Source organism: Rhododendron vialii, chromosome 7a (assembly GCF_030253575.1).
Source record: "Rhododendron vialii isolate Sample 1 chromosome 7a, ASM3025357v1".
Classification (NCBI taxonomy): Eukaryota; Viridiplantae; Streptophyta; class Magnoliopsida; order Ericales; family Ericaceae; genus Rhododendron; species Rhododendron vialii.
Window position 1 is genome coordinate 37,522,724 of NC_080563.1, and position 25,548 is coordinate 37,548,271.

General features: G+C 38.6%; 2 protein-coding genes across 3 annotated transcripts in view; one reads left to right on the forward strand and one right to left on the reverse strand.

Moving 5' to 3' along the window:
• Positions 1-1,329: 1,329 nt before the first annotated feature.
• Positions 1,330-4,361, reverse strand: LOC131331997 (ubiquitin-fold modifier-conjugating enzyme 1). The gene is made up of 3 exons (XM_058366009.1): positions 3,350-4,361; positions 2,027-2,088; positions 1,330-1,606 (listed from the first exon to the last, which is right to left on the reverse strand). Exons 1-3 carry the CDS (start codon positions 3,677-3,679, stop codon positions 1,477-1,479), a joined length of 522 nt encoding a protein of 173 aa, XP_058221992.1. The 5' UTR covers positions 3,680-4,361; the 3' UTR covers positions 1,330-1,476.
• A 1,525-nt stretch (positions 4,362-5,886) lies between these two features.
• Positions 5,887-25,548, forward strand: part of LOC131331993 (uncharacterized) — a 29,305-nt gene continuing 9,643 nt past the window's right edge. Inside the window, exons 1-14 of one of the 2 annotated variants that reach the window (XM_058366002.1) lie at positions 5,887-6,089; positions 8,004-8,163; positions 9,104-9,196; positions 9,870-9,972; positions 10,126-10,297; positions 17,202-17,376; positions 18,100-18,228; positions 18,327-18,917; positions 19,178-19,777; positions 22,880-22,948; positions 23,360-23,473; positions 23,549-23,788; positions 24,127-24,174; positions 24,323-24,469. In XM_058366002.1, coding sequence (XP_058221985.1) covers positions 5,887-6,089; positions 8,004-8,163; positions 9,104-9,196; positions 9,870-9,972; positions 10,126-10,297; positions 17,202-17,376; positions 18,100-18,228; positions 18,327-18,917; positions 19,178-19,777; positions 22,880-22,948; positions 23,360-23,473; positions 23,549-23,788; positions 24,127-24,174; positions 24,323-24,469 — 2,844 coding nt within the window. The remainder of the gene's footprint in view (positions 6,090-8,003; positions 8,164-9,103; positions 9,197-9,869; positions 9,973-10,125; positions 10,298-17,201; positions 17,377-18,099; positions 18,229-18,326; positions 18,918-19,177; positions 19,778-22,879; positions 22,949-23,359; positions 23,474-23,548; positions 23,789-24,126; positions 24,175-24,322; positions 24,470-25,548) is intronic. The other variant, XM_058366003.1, reaches the window with a different exon arrangement.

Sequence of the window (25,548 nt, forward strand, 5' to 3'; positions counted from 1 at the left end):
TGCCTTACTGTCAAAGATTTTCTCAACTCGATTCGCAGCATTACATATACTGTCTGAAGTATATTTCCAGGTATAGTTTTTTCCTCACACTTGCATCAATATTTGCAATGGAACAGAAGCCAGAACAGATGCCCAACCGATATGCCGCTAGGCTGACTTTCAAGCCTTAATAGTACTTGGGTTGATCTTGTCACCATTACAAGTTAAGTTTTTCAAATTAGAAAGGCCCTCCTAATTTAATGTTTTTCCTCTCAGAATAATTAACAAAGAGGAATCTCTACCAGTTCAATAATTTGATTTCCAACCCATCTGGGTGTAGCTCACCTGTTGATAGGTGAGATCCACTCCATAATTGAAGAAAATGGGGTTGGACTTACTAAGCCGTTGATCTATTGTATGAGCACATTGGAAATTTACAAGGGAAAAATGACAATTGAGAGTGACATATACAGGTTCCAATTGAGAGTAGTGCAGGTTCTGAACAATTATGAACGGAATCCGACACCTGAAAGATGCAAGAATAAGTAGGGAACTGGTGTTCTCCCCCACTACTATAGCATAGATTCGCCCGCACTAGCTGAAGATTAGAGGTTGTTATTTCCAGTGTTTTCTCTTAGGAAAATGGATACAAGAAAGTTGAGAACTGACGATGGTAAATATAGTCAAGCAAAGAACATGTCCTCTTACCTACGGAATGCAAGATTGCACAAAGGACTCAAATAGCAAGATGACTATGCTTAGCTCATACAGGACCCAGATATCGATTTTAAGTATGCCCAGTACAAAAATAGGCCAGCAAATTGGCGTAATGGAGATGGCGACCAACTATTTATAGTTCATGATTTAGAGATTGGAAATTTGGAACCGCCGACAATTTAACCTAGAGGATCCTAGCCGCTGGTCCTACTTTGATTGCAAAGATCTCTGTAAGGAGAATGAAAAGGAAGTATACATGGATAAAACTTATGTTGAAACTTTAACATGCGAAGGCCCAAACAAGCAGAATAGATCCTAGCCACTGGTCCCAGTTTCATAGCAAAGATCTCTGTACGGAGAATGAAACAAATAGCAAACACACTCTACATCATCAACAACTCTAGTTAGCCTTAAGGCCTCCAATCTTATAGTAGAAGTCCAAAACCTAACTTTAAAAAGGAGATAATATTGGGAAATAAAGCTAATCCTGATTTTTGGAAGAACAATGGTGTTGGCAAGGTTTCTGATTGAGCAAATAAGAAAACACAGAAACTGGGCAAGAAGATATAAATCACTTTGCATAACTTAACTAAGGCTCAAAAAGATTTCCAAAAACTTGTGCTGCAGACCATATGGAACAATTCCAATAAATGTATTGTAAACCTCAGAGCATCCATAAATTACACACTTCAATGATTCCACATTTATTCTATATCAAACTACGGGAAAATTTGAGAAAGTTAAACACCGTCTCTACACCATGAGTGACAAGTTAAATTACTAAGACTCGCTAGCTGAGGCAATATCATCTTTGTGCTTAACCATACCAGAATCCACAAGAATGGGAACCTCTGCTGCAAGCCATGGTGCAAGACCCAAACAAAGGGCATGTGCTATACCAAACCTAGGGCTGCCATAACAAAACAACGCAAATTGACAAGAGTCAGAATAAAAAGTCAAACGCAATCTTGTAATGCCAAACCAGAACAAGATATCCAAACCATGAACTGAACCAACCACTAAACAGGGAAGGAGCAGAAAGGGGCTATGAGTCTACAAAAATTCGCTCTCACCGACTTCAAAATTAAACACAAAATTGAAATTATGTTTCCTTGGTATCTGTTTCATTCAGTTTGCTAACAAACAGCAATAGTACAACTGTAAACTACTGGCACCTCAAATCCGTCAACTGATAGGATAAACATCAAATGAGCATTCCAAAGTACAATGAATACATACATTGCAATGTGAACATTATCATTACACCCTAAACCTCCTAGGATTAAAATTTAAAATAAAGTCAAATAAAACAAAAGGAACAAGATCATACCAGTTCTTGGCCCAAAGAGGCTTGAAATGCACGGTCAAGCATATCTTCCCTCCTCTATACATCTGAAACACCCAAAACCACCAAAAAAACCAATGTAATTACGATACATTGAGTCGCGTTAAATCAAAACAGTGAGGCCCAGTTTGGATGACATGAATTGGGAATGAGAGTGGGATTCAGGATTCTCATGGTTACTCTCTAAGTTACATGGGTCATCTTACATCCGTGAAAGAGCCATGTCGGACACTTGATACTAGATAGAAGTATGAGATCCTTGTCCGACAAATTTAGCCAGACATACACCTAGCACGCGTATCTTCTAACTTGAAATTCTCCTTGGAACTCCTGTGTTATGCATGAGTGCCCTAAGGCATTTTGTAAACATTTTTTTATCAGAGAAAATAAAAAAGTTCCACTCAGAAATCTGAAAATTTTGGAGTGTCCCCATGTGGTCGTGCCCTCGAGATGAAAATTGGATGAAGCATATACTTTGACACATGCCCGCACCCGATAATGGTACCCGAGTTCATGTAACAAACATTACTACCATTGGAACAGACTGAATAAAAAGTCCTGATGACCTATCCAACCCAAAATCGCATACCCAGGCTAAGTAAAAATTTGATCACATTCTCTCTAGTGGCAATCTTAGATTTCAGACTGAATCCATGAAAAACGAAAATATAATAACAAATATATAAATTCCCTAAATATCTTCCCATACCATTCAAGTATTAACCAAAACATTTAAGTAAGAACTGCTGGATACATTTATTCCTATGAATCACATCCTCGTTCCCCCTCAATGTTAGCCTCCAACCATAACCTAAGGGTTGGCCTGGTGGTCAAGGCTGAGACTTGGGGGTTTGCTCCCTCGTAAACGTCTCAGGTTTGAAACCACTATCAACTTCTTTGGGGTATCAACTCCTTTGAGCCAAAGTCCATATGTATGGAACACTTACTCCAGCTTCAAGTCACCCGCCAGTGGACGGAGGATTGGTCGAGGTGCTTATAAGCTGACCTCAGACATCTTTTCTGATTCGATTTCTTTAACATGTCAGAGATAGTTTCGGCATTTAGAGAGTTGTATACGTTCTATTTATTTCTTAACATATGTGAACCCCGTTTCGCTAAGGTTATTATTCTCTGTTGCACGAGACAAGTCATTCTCTCCAATATATCACTTTTAATTTAAACAACAAGTACTTATTTGACAAATACGGAGTAAATATTTATTTTAGTCAGTGGAACACATATTGCGGTTGTAATTCAGATAATTGCATTCTTCTACTGCTTGTAATAAAAAAGAAAAAAGCAGAATACCTTCTGAGTCTTCCCATCGAGCTGGGGCAACTCGATCTCGGGCGCGGTGGACGGGTACGTGACGGGGATATCAAACTGAAGGTCAAACTCGTACTTCAACAGGTTGTGTACGTACCAGCACTTTCCGGTCCACCGCGTGCCGTCGGCGTTGGCGGCGATGCGGAACCAGTCGTTGTCCTTGGACTTGTTCATGGAGGTGTAGGCGATCAGGGACCTGTACTCCTCCTTGAGCCGCTGCGTCCAGGCGGCGCCGTCGCGCGGGCCGGCTTTGGTGGAGAGGAGAGGGATCTGGGTTAGGGTTGATTTGGTGCTCGGATCCCAGCCCTCCATTGTCGAACCCCTGATCGTAGACTTTGTCGACTGGTTTGGCGTCTGTTGCTGTGCTTTGAGTTCACGCTTCTGCTGGGTGTGCCTGTTTGCTCTGTACCCACTGGATTATTTTTATTAGACAAAAAATTTAGAATTCTAAAAGAGCAACCACAATATAATAATCAAAATAAAAAATTATTAAAGTTAGTAATGTTCTTAAAAAAATGTTCATATTATAGTTGTGAATATCGTTCCGTACCGGCCGGTACGTACCGGTTTGGAGAGAAAACGGTACTCCAATCATACAATACCGTCCCGGCCACAATACCGGCCGTTATCGGTCGGTACCGGCCATTCCAGACAACACCGGGCGAGGCGGTGGTACCGGAAATTTCGGGCGGTATTTTGCTAAACTGGTACAGAACTCCAAATGACAACCAGAGAGATTGATGAAGCAACAAAAAACATAAACACAGTCTATCCCTTCAAATCTGTGAAAGAGGGGAAGAAAATTTCTATTCTTGACCTGTAAATCTACCTCTTCAGCCACTAGATCTGAACATCCACCATCTTCAAAAAAAGACCACCATTGTCGTCGTCATGGTGTGTGCAAATCGTTGATCTCTGTACTAATTGTCTTCAAAATAATACCATTGTCGTCACCATGAGAGAGAGAGAGAGAGACGCCTATTACTATCAGAAAGAAAATGGATGGGTGGGTGGGTGAGGTGGAGTAATATCAGACCCAATCCCTCCGAAAATGTGGAGTTTTGGTTGAGTTTCACATAATTCAAAAAGACTCCTTTTCTATTTGTTTTGTATTTTGTTGCATACAAAATTAAAGTAAAGAACGTAATTTAATTTTATGATCAGCGAAAAAGAATTGATAAAAAATGCATGGATGTTATTAAGAATTTAAAAAATATAATTTTATGGTTAATTGAGAAAGGTTTTTTCTTCTTTTCTTTTTCTTTTTTTCTATTTTTTGCGCCCAAAATTGTTTACGGGAATAAAATTTTACTCCTCTCAAGTTTTGATAGTTATGGGTGTGTTCATCCTCTTCTTCTTTTCTTTTTTTTTGGATTTACTAGATGAGAGTTATATAATGACAGTTCTAAAAAAAAACAATGTATTTATAACTATATATTGGTAATTGCGCTGAATCCGAAACGGCACTGGTATTTGACCGGTACCGGTACCATACCGTACCAGTAAGAAAATCGGTACTCTTGCCGGTACGGTATTCAGAACTTTGGTTCATATTGTAATAATTAAAATTAGTAATTTTCTAACCAATAATCAAATTTGGGCATTTGAATAATCAAAAGTAACAATATGAGAATTCACATTGTTAACTTTAGTAACCCTCTAAATGAATAATTAAAAGCTGACGTGACAAATTTTAATTATTTACTTTTGATTATTACGTTGCGGATGCCCTAAATCATTATAAATGGTAAGAAATGGACAATTTTGTAAGTGACACGCATGTTATAATTGGATAAATAAAATGAAATGGACAGAGGGATTTCAAAATTACTTTCTTGCCACTTGTCCGAAGAGTCGAACGATGTAACCCTTACATTACCATCGAGTTTGGGGAGTGAGTTGACGCGGTATCGTTTAGTTAGAGCAACCACATCAATTGCTATTTCTCAAAAATGACAACTACCACCCCACACCCATAAATCAAAAGATTCTCAAATATGACAAATTCCATTTTATTTCCCGAATTTTAGAAAATATATATATGACAAAGTTAGCATTTTTAATTGAAAGCGGAAGAAAAATGAGAATGAGAGAATGACGTACGCGAGTGTAGCGCCCTTGCCATATTTTACTCACAGCCCTCCCAAGGCCCGAAACACATGTGCATGGCCCAGTAGGGCAGCCCACACCGGCAACCCACAACCGAAAACCCACTTCCTCGGCCCCATCTATATATTCGTATAAACCCACTACCGCCCCCAAGCACTCTCTCTCTCTTCTCTCTCTCCTCGTGTCAATTTCCGACCCTCCGAAATCGAGCCACCCAGGCGTGGTTCAGTTCCAACCCCGCTCCTCGTTCAAATCCCTCTCTCTCTCTCTCTCTCTCTCTCTCTCACACACACACACACACACACACACTTACCGAACCCTAGAAAATCGAACCCAACTCTTTGTGTCCATTCCCTGATTCAGTTACAAAAACACACGCACGCACGCAATTTCAGACGAATTGTGTTGCCATGTCTGGGCCTTCGCCAGAGCAAGCGCTCGCTCTCCTCGCCCAAGCCAACAACCACGGCGATTTGGCCGTAAAGCTATCTTCTTTGAGACAGGCCAAAGATATCTTGGTTTCCGTAGAGCCTTCTCTTGCCGCCGAACTTTTCCCCTATCTGCTCGAACTCCAGTACTCTCCCGAAACCCTCGTCCGGAAATCCCTCGTCGAGTGAGTTCCTATATCCCCTTAAAAAAATTTACCAGTTGCAAGTTCTTTAATTTTTTTAATGCGCAGCGGTGGACGCATGATTTGTGCCTAGTAGGGGATAATTATTCTATACCTTTGGATGCCACGTGCTCCACAGTGCAGTAGAGGCTCATTATTTGTGCCTAGTCTAGTACTGGTAGGGGCTCGAACCACATGTATTTCTATATTGATATGAAGGATACATTTCATAAGTGTATATTGCTACTTGTGAGGTTCGAGAAGAGACGAGATTGTGTGTATGTGTTCAACCAGATTTTAATTTTATACATGCGATGATGCGATTGGAATGATTGGTAACTTAAAATTTTGGGGATGAGCATCTCCAGCCTTCGCCCATATTTTTTCTCAAATTTGAGTTAAATTTTGGGCAAAAACCCATTTTGGGTAGACATATCTTCAACCATCAAACCCAAATTTTACACATCTCCCTCTTTCTCTCTCTCTAACTAGCCGTTGGAGAAATGGGTCAAGGCAAAAGTTGTCTCAGATTTGGGCAAAAAAATGGGTAAAACCCAAAATGGGGAAGGGTTTGGGTCAAAGATTGGAGAGAGATTTTTGTGGTTTTTGCCCCATTTTTTAATTTGAGTTGTAAAATGGGTCAAGGCTGGAGATGCACGAGTTGCAAGTTATTTAATTTTTTTAATGCGCAGCGGAGGATGCATCATTTGTGCCTAGTTGGGGTTCAAATCAAATGTATTTCTATGTTGATAAAAGGAATGCATCTCGTAATTTTATATATTGCTACTTGCGAGGTCCGAGAAGAGACGAGATTGTGTGTATGTGCCTTTAATTTTATACACGGGATTGAAATGATTGATGACTTAACATTTTAGGGATTTTTTTCCACACGTACAGGAATTTGTAAGATTTGTTTTCCACACAATAGACTTGTAGGGGCCAATCTTATAATCCCTCCGTTCCAAAGTGATAGTCCCCTAAGAAAAGGCGTGCAATTTTGAATAAAAAAATAAAGTACTTCCGTTCGTAATTTTTTCATTTTCTTCGCACCAAATTTAAGATCTTGTTTGGTTCTTTGATTTGGTTCAAAGAAACTCAAAAATATCATGTATGTAAATATGTGGGAATGTTGGAGTTGTGTAGGGCCGGGCACACCCTGGCATACCCTTTATGTTTGCCGCTGCTAATGCGTTTCGTAAATTTAATGTTTTTGATAATTGCCCTAGGGGTGATTTGGTCACACATGATAATGACCAATGCGTGTAACAGTAAAGGAAAGCAGTGAAGGAAGGGGATAAGGTTACTGTTATTGAAAAAGGCTTGGGTGATGGGAAGGCATGAAAATTGACATTTGGGGTGCTGTGCTAATGAAGGATATGTATTTATTAAATAGTTGATTATACTGCAGTTAACAGAGTAGGATGACAGAAAAGATTTGTGCAAGTCCCAATTAGTTGGGAGTTGGGGCACAATGCTTAGTTTGGTTTGCCCTGTTGTCCCGTTAAATTGTTCCCATGGGTTTGTGTGTGCGGGTGTACACAGCAAGAGGCCAACTATGTTGTTGCAGTTGTCCCACTTTGCTTTTGTGAGATTCCGAAGGAGAATGTCATACTTTGCAGCAGATGTCATTTTAATTTTTTCCATTGCTATTATCATTTTTGTAATCTAAGCTTACTGATTTGCTTTTGTGAGATTCCGAAGGAGAATGTCATACTTTGCAGCAGATGTCATTTTAATTTTTTCCATTGCTATTATCATTTTTGTAATTTGAGGTTACCGATGAATGCGTATCAAAAAGTAATTATACTGCTATATTTAATGTGACATGCTTATCTTTGAGGTCTTGAGACTATTTCCTTGTTGATTTTAATTATTCTTTGATGTTTTGATCCAAACATCGTTCTAATTGGTTGCTAGGGCGGTGGAGGAGATCGGGTTGAAAGCAATGGAACACTCTTCAGTATTAATGCCAGTTCTATTGGCGTCTTTAAACGATAATGATTCTATTGTTGCCAAACAATCCATTGTCAGCGGCACCAACATTTTTTGTTTCGTTTTGGAGGAGTTGTCATTGCAGGTCTCCCCCCACCCTGCATGCGTGTTTGGGTTATCAAATAACAACTAGTACCCTGTTGATTTACTCTTCGGAATGCATGTTGTAGAATGTGGTGCGGTTTCTTTGGAAAACAATGTATTTAGCGATTCATAGAGATCCTAACTTTTCCTTTTCATTCTCAAAGTTTTACTTAGGTGGAAAGCAATACCATTTTTGAATGATCTTGACAAAATATACTATGGATGTTAATTTTTTGGCAGAGCTTTCTGACAATAAGTACCCAAAATTCCAGTAGGGCAATCCATGCAAGCTTACCTCACTTCTACATTATGTGGCATGCCATGTTCCAGTATACCTTAACATGCCAAGTAACATAGCTCTGTCAATACTCGCTTTAATTATTTTTAAGGCAGATAGTTACTTCTTGTTGTTTTCTATTTGTTTTCCTAGAAAATATTGGTTTGTTCCTGGAATGATGGTATAAGGACACTCTCCCTTATGGTTACATTATCAAATTCACTCGCTTGAGGTCATGACAGTTCACTAAGTTCGACGATTATGTGCACAGCAAGAGTAATTCCCCCCAAGGGAAAAACTGCAATTTAATGGTTAACCAGGAACATAATTTATTTGACGTCATTTGTCCTACTCCTACCCTTGATCAATTTTTGATAGTGTGGCCATGCCGTCTGAAGAGCAACAAAATAGTTTCTCAGTTTGTTTCAATCCATGTATATTGCTCTGTATCAAATAGTAGCAGGATATCCTGAACATTCATCATTTCTTAAGAAAGTTGACTTTTGTGTCAATCATGCACATGAGACTCCTTGTTTCAGTTCATTCTAATTGTTAACAGGATGTTGTTTGCCTTCTGACTATTTGTTTTTTTGGTTGTGGTTGGGTATAATGTTTTTTTTTGGCTATACTTAGATCTCCGAAACTAAAGTTTGATAAATTGTAGTTTCACCGGCGCGGTATAGTTGAGAGGTGGCTTGAAGAGCTTTGGACGTGGATGCTTAAGTTCAAGGATGTTGTTTTTGGCATTCTGTGGGAGGTATGTGTGACTTTTCTCGTCTTGCTCTATAGGTCCAATGACCGCGCAAGGAATTTAAGCGTCTGTGTAAATTGTACGTCTACTGCAATCAGCTGAAGGAGTTAAACATCTAGATGAGGAAACTCCTGTTATTGTCGTATTAATATATCTAAAATTGTTGAGGTAGATATTTGGCTCCACAAATATGTTGATGAGGTAAGGAGGCAGTACATGCTTGAACTTTCTCTGTGAGAGAGGGAGATGGACATATGAGTGGATCAATGACTTAGTATTTATCTTTTGATTCGTTTGGTATGGGGAGGTATTGAGAATGATATTTTTTGCTAAAAGGTCACGAAATCTTGCATTTCGCAAACAATATGTTTTTCTTGTTTATTAGTAAGTCACTATCTGTAGTTTGTTCAACATTCTTATTGCCTGCGTCAATGGTGGAAACAAATGATACTATTTGGCTGTGATAAAGTTTTTTAGATGATTTTTATGGTTTCAGCAGCACAATTAATAAGTTCCTGGAATGCGGTTGTAGCTTCTGGGTGCATATCTTCTTTCTTTCTCATTTGTTGTTAAATATTAGCATTATGGCTGAAGAAAGAAGTCTGATAACTATGCATAACTTGCTGATGAGACTGAAATACACGGCTAACATAAACCTCTTTTGGACTTGATGTTTTAGGCTAGTTCTACTGGTAAGAAGCTGCTGGCTTTGAAGTTTTTGGAGACGTGTGTTTTACTTTTTACATCTGACAGCATTGATTCTAAAAAATCTGCCAAAGAAGGTATTGCATTTTATCATTGATTGGTTTGTAGTTTCAAGTGCGGATCAGCCGCATCTTATGTTTTGTTGCTTTTGAGCTTGTTTACCCAATTCCTTCTCTGTGAGCTTTCATTGTTGAGCAGCTAAATTTTTTGAATGGTGCTCTTGACTGTAGGTACAACAATAAGTGGTCGGACTTTTAACATGTCATGGTTGGTTGGTGGTCACCCTGTCCTGGATCCAGTTGCACTGACGGCAGAAGCAAATAGATCTCTTGGCATCCTACTGGATTTGTTACGATCAGCCAGTAGTCTGCCTGGGCCACTGACAATATCTGTTGTTAACTGGTGAGTTATTTCTCCAATGCTTGATTTTCAAATATAAGAGGTATATTATGTGATAATTCTTTAGTTCCTTTTCTTTGATTAAGTGTAAGTACATCAAGGGGCCCTGAAAGGGGGCTTCCTGATAGAAGAGAAAGCTTTTGACTGTAACAGGGTGTTGTAAATATTTCTGAAGGAGAGCAATTCCAATAAGAAGAACAGTGGATTTTCATTTAAATTGAAAAGAAAAATTCAGAAACTAGGATATGATACGAGTCAAAGGTGCCAACAACATACGGGAATTCAGTAGATGAGATACATTGGGAAGTAACAAAATATGTGGTTGACTTGAATCTGGCGGCAAACGTCTTTGTATAGAGGAGATTGGAGAAAATGGATTCATATAACTGGCCCTCAGTAGGGGCGCTATTATTTTTCAAGTTGAGAAAGGGTCCAATTTTCCTGACAGCCATCATCTTTCGCATTGAGGCTATAAGGATAATGTTAACCTTATGATATGCAATACTGTCTGGAGATCAAGCATTTGAACCAGCAATTAGAATTGCTGTTAGTTTTTTAACTTTGGTGTTAGGTGGTCTTAGTTTTATCACAGGAATAATTATTGGTCTTTAGTTTATATTTTTTGAAGTTGCTGGTTGTTTATGTCGTACTTAACACCATGATGGAAGAGTCAAGATTGCTGGCCCTCAGGAGTTATTGAAAAAATGAAGATGTCTGACTCAATTCTAGAACTTGTTTTACTATCTCCTACTTGAGGCAGGGATAGCTGCCAGAAAGAGAAACCTTAATAATACTCCTTCTGTCCCTAAATAAATGTCCGGCCCGCAAACGTAGGCCTTTAAATAGATTCATTCTTTTCATTCAAAAAATTGGAAAAAAACACCTTCACCCCAAAGGTATTTTTTTCTCCAATTTTTGGAACAAAAAAAATGCATGTTTTTAAATGCCTAGGTTTTCGGTCTGGACAATTATTTAGGGACAGAGGGAGTAGTTTTTATTGTTTTTGCCATACTTACCAAAATACAATTTGAATTAAAAATGGTCATATCTTCATGTGACAGCTAGTTTAAACTCATATTGCTAGAAAAGGCTATTTTTACCGGAAGTTTAGGGCAGCAGTATCATTTTCCAATAATAGAGTGAGGTTCTTTCACAAAGGGTAGGCCCGTAGGGTAGCTGCCAGAATGAGAAACCTTACCATTAGTTTTTTTTTTTTTGCCATACTTACCAAAAAATAATTTTATTTAAAAATCTAAAAATAGTCATATCTTTGTCCTTGTTTTTGATAAGTTAAAATGGTCATATCTTCATGCAACAGCTAGTTTAAACTCTTAAATCTGATATTGATCCACATGGGGTATTTTCCTGTAAAGTATTACTAGAAAGGCTATTTTTATCAGAAGGCTAATTAAGGGCAGCAGTATCATTTTCTAATGCTAGTGTGAGGTTCTTTCAGAAAGGGTATACGTGAGGTTCCGAGAACAAGAACATTGAGCTGAGACCTTGAAAGATCACTCATGTTTTTTCTTGTTGGATATCAAGTGGTGAGTATATATGCATGATTATGTCTGTTAGGTGGTGTCCACCTGCTCTTCAAAAAAAAAGTTGTCCACCCAGTATGCATGTATGGTCAGCAGCTAGATTTATATGACAATGTATTGTTTTCAGATGCATTTGTACCTGTACAAAGCATGCTGATCATAATCCATCTATATCGATTGTACATGAGATAGAATCCGTAACTCCTTGTTGATAGGGACTGTTTGATGTGTTTTTGTTTTCTGCCTTTGCCAGAAAGTGATTAGTTTGACTAATCTAGATTGTTGTATATGCAGCATGAATATGGAGAGATGTTTACCGATCAATATCTAGAAAGGCCTCAAATCTTTATTATGGATTGTTAAGGGTTTAACAGGAGTTTCTTTTCTTTTTCTTTTTTTTATTTTGAATTTTGGAGGGATCGCTAAAACTTGGGTACTGGATGTAGTACAAGTCCAACTGCTTGCCTGTGGTATTATTGCAGCATGCTGACCAGGACTCTTGTGCAGAGTTAAATGGCATTGGACATATGCTTGGCACCGCTGATTCAGTGGTTCAGATATGGGAGATACGAGATAACTGATACCAACACATCAAGCAGTGATTGGAGTTATTAAAAGATGAATTTTTATGGTCCTCTGCAATGAGAAAATTTGTTGGCCAAGCAATGCAGTTTATACCTTTTTAACTAGTCCGAGAGGCTATTTATGTCACTGTTGTGTGGTCTTTCCAACTCTGCAATCTGCATACAGCTGTAGCGTGCAAGTGCTGTTGACAATGTATTGCTGATTTTATTACTATTGATACACAGTTAAATCCGGCAATAATTAAAATTTCTTTTTCAAGAGGGCATTGCCCAAAGTTATTCATGGTCTGATTTCTTTTCTTGTGGATCCGCAATCATTTTCCGTCATTTTATTGTTTCTCTGGTTATGTTGTGCTACTTGGAGGGTTAAATCTTACGTTTGTTTGCTGATTTCATGATGAGTGTTGCACACCAGATAAGGTGTTGGTTGTTTGCCTATTGTTTGTTCATTTCATGGTCTGCTTCCTTTTCTTGTGGCTCTGCAATCAAAGGAAAAGGGTTTTGTGGTATTTTGTGACCATCTTCATCCTGGGTAGCTAACTGAAGTTAAAAAGGAAAAAAAATCTGTTTCTTGGACATTAATAGGATTGTGCAGTCCATCAGCATGGTCTAGCACAGTTTTCCACTACTAAGAAGACTCTCAAGAACTGCTGTCAGTTGAACAATTTTCATGTAAGCTTTTACATCAAGAAACTAACATTTTCCCAAGGAATGGTTTGCAAGGAATTAATAAATATTTGTTATCTAAAGTGATTCCTATGGGAGTTGTGCATTTGAGTGATAGCAAGATATTCCAAAATGATAATAACCACAGTGAATTAATTTCTGCTCAAGCACTTAGCTGCAACAGTCCTCTAGAATCTTGATGCATGTGAGATTGAGAAGGGGTTACAACTTACAACTATGATTTTGTGCGAGATTTTATATGTAGGTGTGAATAACTCGACTAAATGAGTTAGATCGTTATAATGCACACTTGGTTGCCATCCCCCTCCTCATCATCTGGGTCTTAGCCAGGTTGTTCTGCTTGTTATATTCAGCTTTATTTGAAGCCTCTCAGGATTGTACGTATGTAGATGCTTAATCAAGCAAATGAATTGAAACATGTTGTATGTGGAGATTGTCTAGTGCCATGTATGAGGTTTGTGTTGTAGTCATTCATAATATCTGGATATTGGTCTATTTCACTGCAGGAAACTATAATGGTTGAATACCCTTGTGCATGGATATATTTCCTATGTTATTTTGAGTTTGATATATGTACAAGGCCACCTGTCAATTTCTGCGATTGATCAGGAATGGATTTTGGTTCCATGGGCTACACAGTAGAAATGATAAGAGGTTGTTTAGGGGTCGAAGATAGTTAATTTTGGTTATGTTGAATATTAGCAGCTGAGAAAGGGATAAATTGGAAAGTATTGAAGCTTGGAATCAGGAGATAGTGTTGAAGGTTCTTATGTGAAGACAATGTTAGACATGCCTGTTAACTATTGGGAATCAGGTTATGTAGCATGACATGTAATGTGTTCAAGTATCTGGAAAAGTTATTGGGGAGGATGTGATTGTGGATCACTGACTGGAGATCAGTAGACCACTGAGTTCCACAGGATGGCTAGGGAAACAGAAGGATCAGTCCAACTAGGAGGAAAGTGGAGAGTACAGATCTCTAGGTACTCCCAGAGATCAAAGATATGGCTAGGGAAACAAAAGGAGCAGTACAACTAGAAGGGAAGGTAGTGGAGAGTGCAGCTCCCTAGGTCTATACCCAGAGCTCAAAGACAACATCCTGGGAAGATGATTTAAGGACTTGGGATGAAAGAAGGTACTTTGAGGTTTGTTTATGGAAGGTTGATCACGTGACTCTAGATAACTATTTGCAAAAAATGTGTTATTATTGTGCACGTCGCGTTTATTATTGATGTATTTTGCACCAAGTAGTTGTCGATTGATTATGTTGATAATTATGCGGGCGCAGATGCTGTAACAAGTTTGCCATGTTTTGGCTATCTTTCCACCGTTTGGTTGATACTAGTTCTGAAGGTTTGCTCAGTAGCAATTTTTTGGCAGTGGTTTTTTGGAAGTTGGCTTGTATGTGACATGCACAGTCTAGGGTTCAAAGGATAAAGCAATTCATCTACCTTATGTCCTACTAGTGAATAACTTAATGTTTGAATCCCCTACATTCACAGGGGAGATGCAATATGGGCACCTCATAATAAAAGTGATGTTGCGGTGGAAGAAAATCTCAAGTGATTCTGGGGTTGCCAGGGTTAGTAAGGGTGGTATGGCTCTTTCCAGGAGATTGTTCCTCAGGTGGCAAAGTCGATATTGTGGTACTGCAAGTGCAACTAGAATTTGAAGTAGTAGATGGTTGTGTTAGAGGCAATTCTGTTTTTTTTTGTATTATCCTACGGTAATAAGTTGGAGCACGACAGTGTTATATTGTATTGGTAGCCCTGGATTCCAAAACTTAGTCATTACTAGTTTCTGAAAAGGGTGAGATAGGTTAAGACTCTTTTGCAGAAGATTGTTGGCCTGGTGGCAAAAGTGATAATTGTGGTATAATAAATGCAACTCAAACTTGAAGTAGTAGATGGTGGTTTGGAGGCAATTGCGATTATTTATTTTATACGATCGTAATAACTTGTAGCCGGCCACTTTTATATTGTACTGGTAGCCCTGGATTCTGGAACTTAGTCACCACTAGTTTCTGAAAATGGTGAGATTGGTTATTGTGATTATGTAGGCCATATTAAAGTTTGCAGTGAATGTTGATGGTTAGTGAAAGGATTTGGGAGGGTAGTTAGAATAGTGCGTGGTGGTGTTTGGAAAAAAGCTGGTGGGAGCAATGGCGGTGAAGTGCGCCACTAGTCATGGTGGTAATGGGTGTTGAAGGGTCGCATTGGAAATTAGAATTGTAGCCCTAATATTGCGTTCATTTGTTCAGCTTTGATAGTTCTCTAAGTTGGAATGAGTTAAGTTCTTTCTTTGTTAATCCATTTCGACGCATAGTTTATCCCTCCTTTATTGTTCTTAAGAAACCTCAAATCTTTCTTGAGGCTTTGGGCAACCTTCGGCCTATCAAGTCCTCAAAGGTAGTTGACATATTCAGTTTTTTATCTGCTTGCCGGCCAAGGCATGCCTAAGGTTTCTAAGTTCTTCTTAGTTTATCAAATGGTTTCTAAGTTATTATGGTTAAGAGAAGCTCCAGAAGCTGTGTTCGCTTCTCAAACTGTCATCTATGAAGCACCAACACTCCCAGTGATCGCCGTATCCGTGTCGGACACCCCGGGGACACGCGGCACGCCACATCAGTATTAGTACTTCTTATGGGGTAAACAAGCCAGGGATGCGGCAGGGTAGTGATCCTGTGAGAACTGGAGGTGATTCAGCTAGCATTGCCTTTTCGGTTAGTTATCATGGTTGAGGCCCCAGAGATGCTTACATATGGTTGGAGAGAGATGAGCTTTGGGTAGTAAAGGATTATGCTTGCAAATCATCTCATTGAGACCGGACAAGGACCTTCATGACATTCGTATTCTGAAAGTTTGGGTTGTATGACTGACTGGATGGCCTGGTTTCTTGGGTAACCTTGACAGGTCTTTTCTTTAACATTTGAAAGATTGATGTTGCTATGCCTTGATAATCAATAAATCATCGACCCTCTTGAATTGCATTTTTAAAGAAAGAAGTATGGGTTTTTGCTTTCCATCCTCTTCTTCATCTCCATAGTAGTACAAAATTCCTCTGAAGTCAGGACATTGAAGAATGAGTTTTCTATATCTTTTTAAGCGGGTTTATTCCATCTTAGCGGCTGCCCGCCCTGTCGTCTGCACAATGGGTTGCTTATGATTCTCGGATACGAAGATATCAAATGGCTACATCAAACTAGCTTGTGCAGAAACGGAGTTGTGAGAGAGGAATAAAAGTGTCGTGCTGTGAGGTGAAGTGGTGGAATGCTGCACCCTAGATGGTGAAAGTCCAGTGTCAACCAATATTAAGCTTTAGGTTTTGATGAGACACTTGCAATATTAACATTCTTTCCCCCATATTCAATGTTGTAATCCTGTAAATTAATGGGACCCTTAAAATTGAAATTTGAAGCATTATAAAATAAAGTTCAGGTAATCCTAGTTTAAGCTGAAAAGTAACACTTGACCTTCCCATGCGATGGTAAATTACAGTAGAAAACTAGAAGCATGTAACAAGTGTGTAGTATTCTGTGGATCATACCATATTGGAGACACCGATTGGGGTGTTTTCCTGTGTGGACCTTCATGTTGCGGTCTATTCTGTTTTGGTGTTGTCTTATTTTACAAACTTTCCGTGTTGCCACTGAGTCTTCATATCATCAAGCTTTTCAGGTAGTATCAGATTAGAAAGCTTGCAATCTGTGAAAAAGAAAAAAGAACAAATAAAAACTGAATGTGTAATCTTAAAAAGCTGCCTTGGCATGGACTAGGAAGTCTCGATAACATCTTAGTCCTTAGAAAAAGTTCATACTGTCATCAGTTTGATGTTTCACCTATTATTGGAAGACCATTAAAAAAAAGGTTCATGACTGCGAACATTGTACTGATCTGGTTCTGGGTTTTATTTTGTGTACACTTTGTGAAGTAAGACTGTTATTCTGCAGTTATGGTGGTTTTGGGCCTCTTGGCTTGTTTGATCTGAATATATTTATGTGTTTTGTCTCGTGTTTTTTGTTTGTCATTGAACTCTTTGATTTCTTTTGGTTGTCATTTGGGCCTGTTATCTAACAGCTGTATATATTTCTATCAGTCTTGCAGCCATTGGAAGGAAGAGGCCACTCTACTACGAATCAGTTCTCTCTGCACTACTTGATTTTGAACCAAACTTTGAGGCAGAGAAGGGAGGTCATTTGGGCAGTATTCAGTACTCTATAAGAACTGCAATGTTGGGGTTCCTTAGGTGTACTTATCCTTCCATTATGGAGGTAATTCTTTTCCTTGACATTCTTCAAATGATCCAGTAGGTAAATTTTTTCGTTCTCTCATCATATTGAATCTGCTGAATCGAAATTGGTAACTAGTATCAAGCTCTTGTTTGTGGGGCTGTCTAATGCTTTCCCAATGGCTGTTAGTGAGAAGATTTTTTCACTCAATAAATCGGTGAGAGTACTGTTTAAAGAAAGTTCATTGTTGTTACATCACATGGGTTATATTCTTACTTGCTTGCTCTTATCTTCCTAGGCCGTTGAATCTTGATTGATTGGTGGATCTTTATGTCTTGCAAATATTCGTGATTTTAGTTTTTTTTTTCTTTCCTTTTGTTAAAATTTGTATGGATGATTAGTTTTTGAATATTTAGTAATAGTTGTTTTTATATCTTCGTAGTGCTAATATGATTTTTGTTGATCCCGAATTTGATAGAAACTGGTTTGGTTCATAATTTATAATTTGATAGAAGCAGGTTTTTGGTTCATATTTTATAATTTGATAGAAGCAAGTTTTTGGTTCATAATTTATGGAAGCAGGTTTTTGGTTTATAATTTATAATTTGTTAGTGTATTAGTCAACATGTACCTGTCCTATTTATTGAGAAAATGATGCGTCCATGCGTCCTTGTTGGGTTGTGTCCGTATCCGTGCTTCGTTGTGTCTACCATCTCATTACATCTAGAACACGTTGCTGACAATATCTGTTTCGTTTTATCACAGTCAAGAGATAGATTGCTAAGGACACTGCGTGGAATCAATGCTGGGGATGCGGCAGATCAAGTTATTCGACAAGTTGATAAAATGATGAAAAATTATGAGCGTGCTTCTCGTGATGCGCGGTTCGCCGAGGTTATCTTCTTGGTGGTGCACCTCATTGTCTTACTTTTGCCATTCATGACCCTGGTCAGTGGTCACTCTTGTATCTGATTGTCACATCTGCTTTTCAGGACGATCAGCTACCAAGTCAGCTCCCTATGTTAGGGGATGCTATTAGAAAACGGCCTATGCCTCTGGAAAATGAAGAGCCAAACAACGGTTATGATGTGGCTTCCAAAAGAATTCGTCGTGGTCCTAACAGTCAGTCTGATCCACCAGGTCAAAAAAGTGATTTGGTGCAGGATTTTGCTGGTAATGGAGTATCTTCCAAGGTTCCTTTGTTGGATGGTGGGTTGACTCCTGTTGAACAAATGATTGCCATGATTGGTGCTTTAATTGCTGAAGGAGAAAGAGGCGCTGAGTCACTTAAACTTCTGATATCACAAATCCATCCGGATTTGCTAGCTGATATTGTTATAACTAACATGAAGCACTTGCCGAAAAACCCTCCACCACTTATCAGACTTAGTACCTCTTCAGGAAGTCAACAAAGTGGTTCAAGTGGTCAATCATCTGATGTGGTACCAGTAATTTCCACAGCTTCTACTGAGTCTCAAGTGCTTGTACCACAAACACCTTCATTTTCCTCTAACACTACCTCAATATCAGACATGTCTACATCCATTAGCCTCCCAGCAGATTCTAAACGCGATCCAAGAAGGGTAAAATTAGCCATTTCATACTCACTATTCCCTCCATCCTTACTTATGTCCATTTTCAACAGTAGTGCCTTTAATCGATTCAAATAAAATAACTGGGATTTTCTCATTGGCAGTTAAATTTTGGAAAATGTCACATGGAAATATTATTTTTGATTTGATTAAAGAGACAACCACCAAAATCGGCAAACAAAATGGTTTGGAAGGGGTAGTTTTCAATCTCCTTTTACTGTCCTAAAGTAAAAGACTTGTAAATTTTGCAGGATCCGCGCCGCCTTGACCCACGGCGTGTGGCATTACCCGTTGAAGTGCCACCACCACCTATAGTGGAGGACACAAGTTACATGAAATCGGAGTTTGTTGATTCAATACCTGCGGTCACAAGTGTTGAAAATATTTCAGTGTCTTTGATGCCCAGACTGGAAGCAGACCTGCAAATATTCCAAAGTCCAATAGTTTCTAATCAACCACCTCTAAAGGAGGAGGTTATGGATTTAGATGTCAAGGACAATGTCCCTGTCCTTGACGTCAATACTGGCTTAGATCCTCTACTTTCTCCTGTTCGTGAAGTTGATGAGGAGTTAGTGGAAGTTAAGGCATCAGATATTGGATTAACTGAAGAGGCTCATATTTCATCTTTAATGCAAAGCGACCAACTTTCGCCAGATGCTTCAAACACAACTGTATGTGAAGAGGCCTATCCAGATTTACCTGTCCTACCATCATACATTGAGCTGACAGAAGAACAACAAAGGAATGTGAGAAAGCTTGCTGTTGAACGGATTATAGATTCATACAAAGATTTACAAGGGACAGATTGTAGCCAGACACGCATGGCACTGCTTGCTCGATTGGTTGCTCAGGTGGGACCCCGTCTTGTCTCTTGATTGGTTGCTCGATTGGGAAGCCAATTTCTTATTCGCCACTATCAGCCACTAATTGTTGACTTCTTAATTTTGTTATGTGTTGACTTTTAAACCAAATGTAGATATGATATGCAGTGATAACTGTGAGAGTTTACTAAACCTCATCATGACAATTTTAATCACATAATGTTAATTGCCTTATGGCCGTTTCTTCTCTCATGTTGTTTATTTGCTAGGCTTAATAAGATTGATGGCGTTTCAATGTTGAGTTTTCTTTTGCCTTGTCTGAAATGATACACTGTGGAAGGCTGTTATGCAGGCATGGCAATGATTTGTTCCAGTCATCCATATAGGGTTTCTTTACTGGAATGAGGTTCTAAAAGGAACTCTTATGGCAAAGCGTCTTTGTTTTTCTTCTAAAGAAATGGTGATATAGGTTTCTTAGTACTCATGGAAGATTTGATGTACTTAAATTCAATTATTCATGGGTTACCCCTTCACCAATTTGCTTTGAATGCTTGAAATTCCCAATGTGCTAGAAGTCTTCTGCAATTTAACTTCCAAGCAAGAGCACAACTCTGAAATATTAGAAACACAGTACCTTTAAATCTTGAAGAAGACTAGGATTGAAGTGATGTAGCTTATTTAGTGTATTGGTTGTTTCACAACCATTTGAACTTAATTCATGAGGAACTTAGGTGAATCATTGATTTCGAAGTGACTTAGAGGAGACAAATAGAGGAGTTCAAGAAAAGAAATACCTTTGATTATCCATTTATCCTTCTACTTGCCTGTGGGAGGTTGATAGAGAGCTTTGATTGCACTTCACTTAAAATTCAAATCGACTGCAAACTGGACACTCTATTTGAATAGTCCATTGCACACTAGATTTGAATTTACTATTATCTATTGAAGGCATGTCTAAGAAAGTGATTTATGGTTCCGGAGTCATTTTTGTACAGGCGATGTAAAACAGTTGAAATTGGTTGTGGTGGAATGGCAGAATTTGCAGATGCTTTGGAGTGGTCTTAGAAGCACGAATACGAACATGAGCGCACATACGGACGCAATTTTTTTCGAAGAATGCGGATCCATACGTGGCTCGGACAAGGCAAAAAAAACAAAGTGTATTTTAAATTGGGATTTATATTAGCATTGTATCCAGAAAGAACCAAAATCATAACTTGCTATCTTACCTTTTATTTTTTAGATATTGTCATAAAACAAGGTTTTTATTAAGTTAAACTTTGTAATTTGTACCTTTTAGTTTTTAGATAATAATATAAGCCACAAAATAAGTTTTGGAAAGCACAAATTGACCCATGTTGTGTCCACATTTGTGTCGAACTTTAGACGTGCGTGTCCCCTTCTTAAAAACTGAGAAAATTAAAGGGACATGGCATGTCCCTCCTTTCCTCCAGCATATCCGTATACCGGCATGTTTGATGCGCATAAGGATCTGTTATGAGCAATTCTAGTTTTTTGAAATAGTTTTGATCCGACATTCTAATCGTTGGATTGCTATCCCCCTTCTACTATGTTATCATGACATATCCCAGATGATCTTTGACTGAAGCTCCTTTTTGCATGCTATTGCTGGGACTGAAACTTGACCTCTTCCTTATACTGGTGTGTTAAGAATGCCATGCTAACTTGGTTTGAAGTATGCATTTGTTTGAATGATTACTTGAACTTAAAGGCGTGACTGGAGTACGAGTTGTTATAACTGACGACTTTATGATGGTTGTAATACTTGCTGGAAAATCAAAAACATGTTTATGGTGATTTGATTTTCTCAAGATGAAATGTTCACTCTTTTAGCATGTGGAAAACATCAAATGGAACATTTCTGCTTGATCAACCTGGGGCTTGTTGAGTTCTCTTTTATGCATTCGGAAAACCTTTGTGTTCCTTCAGTTCCTGGGACCCTGTTGGAGGAGTGGATGTCAATGGTAGCCTGCATCACATCTTTTATAGTTTCATGCCACCTGTTAGTTCAGTTCTAATTTGGCATACATATACCAGTGTTGGTGTGGGTCATGGCAACTATTTTAGGTCAATACAGAAGTTCTGAATGATGGAATAATTGAAATAATATCGAAGTCAACCCTAATAGTCTAACTGTTAGGGTTTGGTTGGTTCTGGCTATGTTTTGATTGGATTAAAAAGCCAGATCTTTGTGATGCACAGTCAAGCTATATATATCCATGTCCATAGGCCCAGGATTTAAACCACATTAGAGGAGATCCACGAGGATGTATTTTATTCACTGCTGAAGTCTATGTTATATAACATGTTCTTGAAATTTTTCTATTTGCTTTTAGTTTTAAAGATTTCCCCCTCGCAGTCCCCATATTCTGTCTGTATAGTGGATACCACTTATCTTCATGATAGTGTTTGTAATCCAGATTCCAAACTACCTCGACTGTCTCCCTGGTAAAAGAGTTGAAAAGGAATTCATTTACAAATTAAGGATGTACAGAGGTCTTATGTTCTCAATTAGGAATATTGAAAGCATTTACTTCTCCACTGAATGTCCCATTTTACCCCTGGATGCCCTTCAGAATTGTAATGTCCTGTTTTGATGCCGTGCAAGAGTTCTGGAGCCTATACTCGGTTTCAGGATGTCATGTATCTACTGGGTTGAACTTTTGTTTGTAAGTAACTCCCAAATTTTAGAAGTTTGGAAAAGGCATAATGCATACTAGGGTGATTTGTTTGTTAAGAAGGCACTTTTACTGGTTCACAAATAATATGGTTATTGACAGGCCTGTTTTCCAGTTTCTGTACCTGCAACTAAGCTGCAACCCTTTAAGTAAATCAAGCATTTATCTTGATTCAAGATTGTCAAAATGGAAGTGCCTGTAGACTGCCTCTTAATTTGGTCTTGAGCTGTGTTTTTGTTTTTGTTTTGTTTGTTTGTAGACTGTTAAGTGTTAACTGTTGCTCGAGTTTCATTAACAGGATTAGCCTTGAGATGTTTTAAAAAAAAATTAGATCTTCAATATCATTTGTGGTTTGCCATCAAGATTATTGGTTTATGCATCTCTTATGTGCTACCTGGAAAAGCGTATTGATATGTTGTTATATCTCTTGTAGATTGATGCTGATGATGAAGTGGTTTTGATGATGCAAAAACATATCGTCTCAGATTACCAATACCAGAAGGTATCTGCTTCGTGAATCTTGCATCTTTAAATCATAAAAATACCCAAGTAACATGCTTGTACATAAGGCACTATTGACGGGAACTTGTTCAAAAGCCTCCAAAATTCTAGCTCTGACCGTATTAGATTGTTAACTGCCACCTTCCCTGATAGGTTAAGCTGTCAGACAGAGGGTGACTTGTTATATGAAACCTCAACAACAATTCTCTGCAATCACATGTTGAAATTCCAGAATTAGAGTTTCTCAGTCTGAATTCGTTTTTTTAAGGCCATATTACACTTTGGAATTGATATTGCAGCTATAAGTTGAAGTTTCTAAAACTTAGTTACAGATTCAAGATTTGCAATTCTTTTGTTAATTGATTATTTTAAGAAACCCTTCAACAATTTCTAAGTGTGGTTTCTTTTTCAGGGGCACGAGTTTGTGATGCATGTCGTGTACCACCTGCATACTCTCATGGTCTCTGATTCAGTTGAACAGTCCTCATTTGCGGCTGTTATATACGAAAAATTCCTCCTGGGAGTGGTAGGCACTTTATTAGCTGGTTAAACATCATGTTCGTCTGTATTAGCATTATATATTTACATCCTTTTGTTGTAGGCAAGATCATTGTTGGATGCTTTGCCAACTACTGACAAATCTTTTAGTCGACTTCTGGGTGAAGTTCCACTTTTGCCTGATTCAGCATTGGAACTGTTGGACAATTTATGCTACTCTGATTATCAGCATGGAAAAGATGGTCATGATGGTGATCGTGTGACCCAGGGCCTTGGTGCTGTGTGGAGCTTGATTTTGGGGCGTCCACTTAATCGGCAGGCTTGCTTAGACATTGCTTTGAAGGTAATATGAGGAAAATTTCAGACCTCAGATATCTGTGTTTGTAGCCTTTAATTTCTTGTTCTTCTAGATATATGCTTCTAAGTGCCAACATTGGTATGGCTACTCTTTATATTAGGACATGCTTGGCCTTCTAATGGCTCAAACTCTAGCTGACCTTGAAAATAGCGCCCAAGTTTTGATAGCTTTGAACATAAACCCCCAATGCCTGAATAAGAGCGGCTAATTGTGTTCTGCTTTCTTGGATACAAAATGGCAAATGCTTTCCCTTCGTAGGGCTGTCTACTTTACTTATTACCTTGTTTCTGTTTGTTTCTTATTGATGGTTTTGCTAATTGCAGTGTGCTGTTCATTCACAAGACGACATTCGTGCAAAAGCTATCAGACTGGTATGAGGACTTGTGACCTATTTGCAATTCAGGGTTTGACAAATTGGGTTTTGAAGCTGTTGAAGCACATAATTGTTTTTGTTTCTTTGTACTTCTTGCAAAGGACTGCTAATAATTTCTTAAACTTCTGTTGGTATTTGTTACGCAGGTGGCCAACAAACTCTTTGTCCTTAATTATATTTCAGAAGATATTGAGCGATTTGCTGCGAATATGTTGTTGTCGGCTGTTGATCAGCATGTTTCGGATATAAAGCTTGCACCATCTGTGTCCACTGAGCAAAGAACAGAAGGGGAGGTACTTGCCATTTGTTTCTTGCATATTTGTTCATTTATGCCCTTTATTCCTTGTAAATAAATGTCAAAAAGATGAGGGCCATGAGGCATGATCAGTGTGCAAAAAACATGTTCTGGATGTTAGCTTTATAAACTTAGCATTGTGGCTCAGTTAAGTTTTCATCCCACTTAGTGGTATATTCTTCTGTTCTCTATACTAGAAATGTTCTACTGAAAGCATTTTTGTTCTAAGCGTGGACATGGAACCACAAAACTTCCATCTTCGGGTTTTGCTGCAATAGAATGAGCTGTGGTTGTTTTCTGTGTGATTTCAATGTATGTTACGAGGAATCAGCAATTGTCCTTTATATCTGATTTGACCAAATATTGGTTCTTAACATTAGGTCTCTTTAATCCTAGTCGTGAATGTAAGTTTATGTTTTTTATTTTCAACTCATTCTATTCTGTTTTGCATTGTAGGAGCCACGCAGAGAGCATTTTAGCTACGGTAGCCTGTTTGTTTCTTGGCATGAAACTGGAGTTCTCTTTATTGGGTTTTATTAGAGTTTGTCCCGCAGTGGTTAATTATCTCCTCCAAAACTAGTGTATGAGCCTAGGCGGCTTCTCCACTAATTGCCAATTGGTTTTGACTTGGATGCTTTTACATGGTATCATAGCTAGGGTTTCAGAGAATTTGTTTTTATTCATCTTCTTCGAAGCAGGAGAGGAACACGAAACGGAATGGCACCGGCCTCAGCAAGGCATTCTCGTGTGAGGGTGCGTCAACCCAGTGTGGGTGCACACCTCTGCCTTTGATTTTAAAAAGCCTCTTACACCTTTTCTACACTCGAACTGAGCATTTTTGTGAACTCTTTTCTGGTGAGCGATCACAGCACTGAGAGAATCAAAGGCCTTGTGTTCACACAGGTTGCAATACTCATTGGTATCGTGAGCTGCCCTGTTTCTTCACGCATACTCTCATTCTCTCTCCTCTCTCTATAACCACCCCTCTCTCTCTCTCTCCCTCTCCCCCATTGCGGAAATGGAGTCTCATCAGCATCACCAGAACGAAGAACAAGTGGTTGTTCGTGATACCAATGG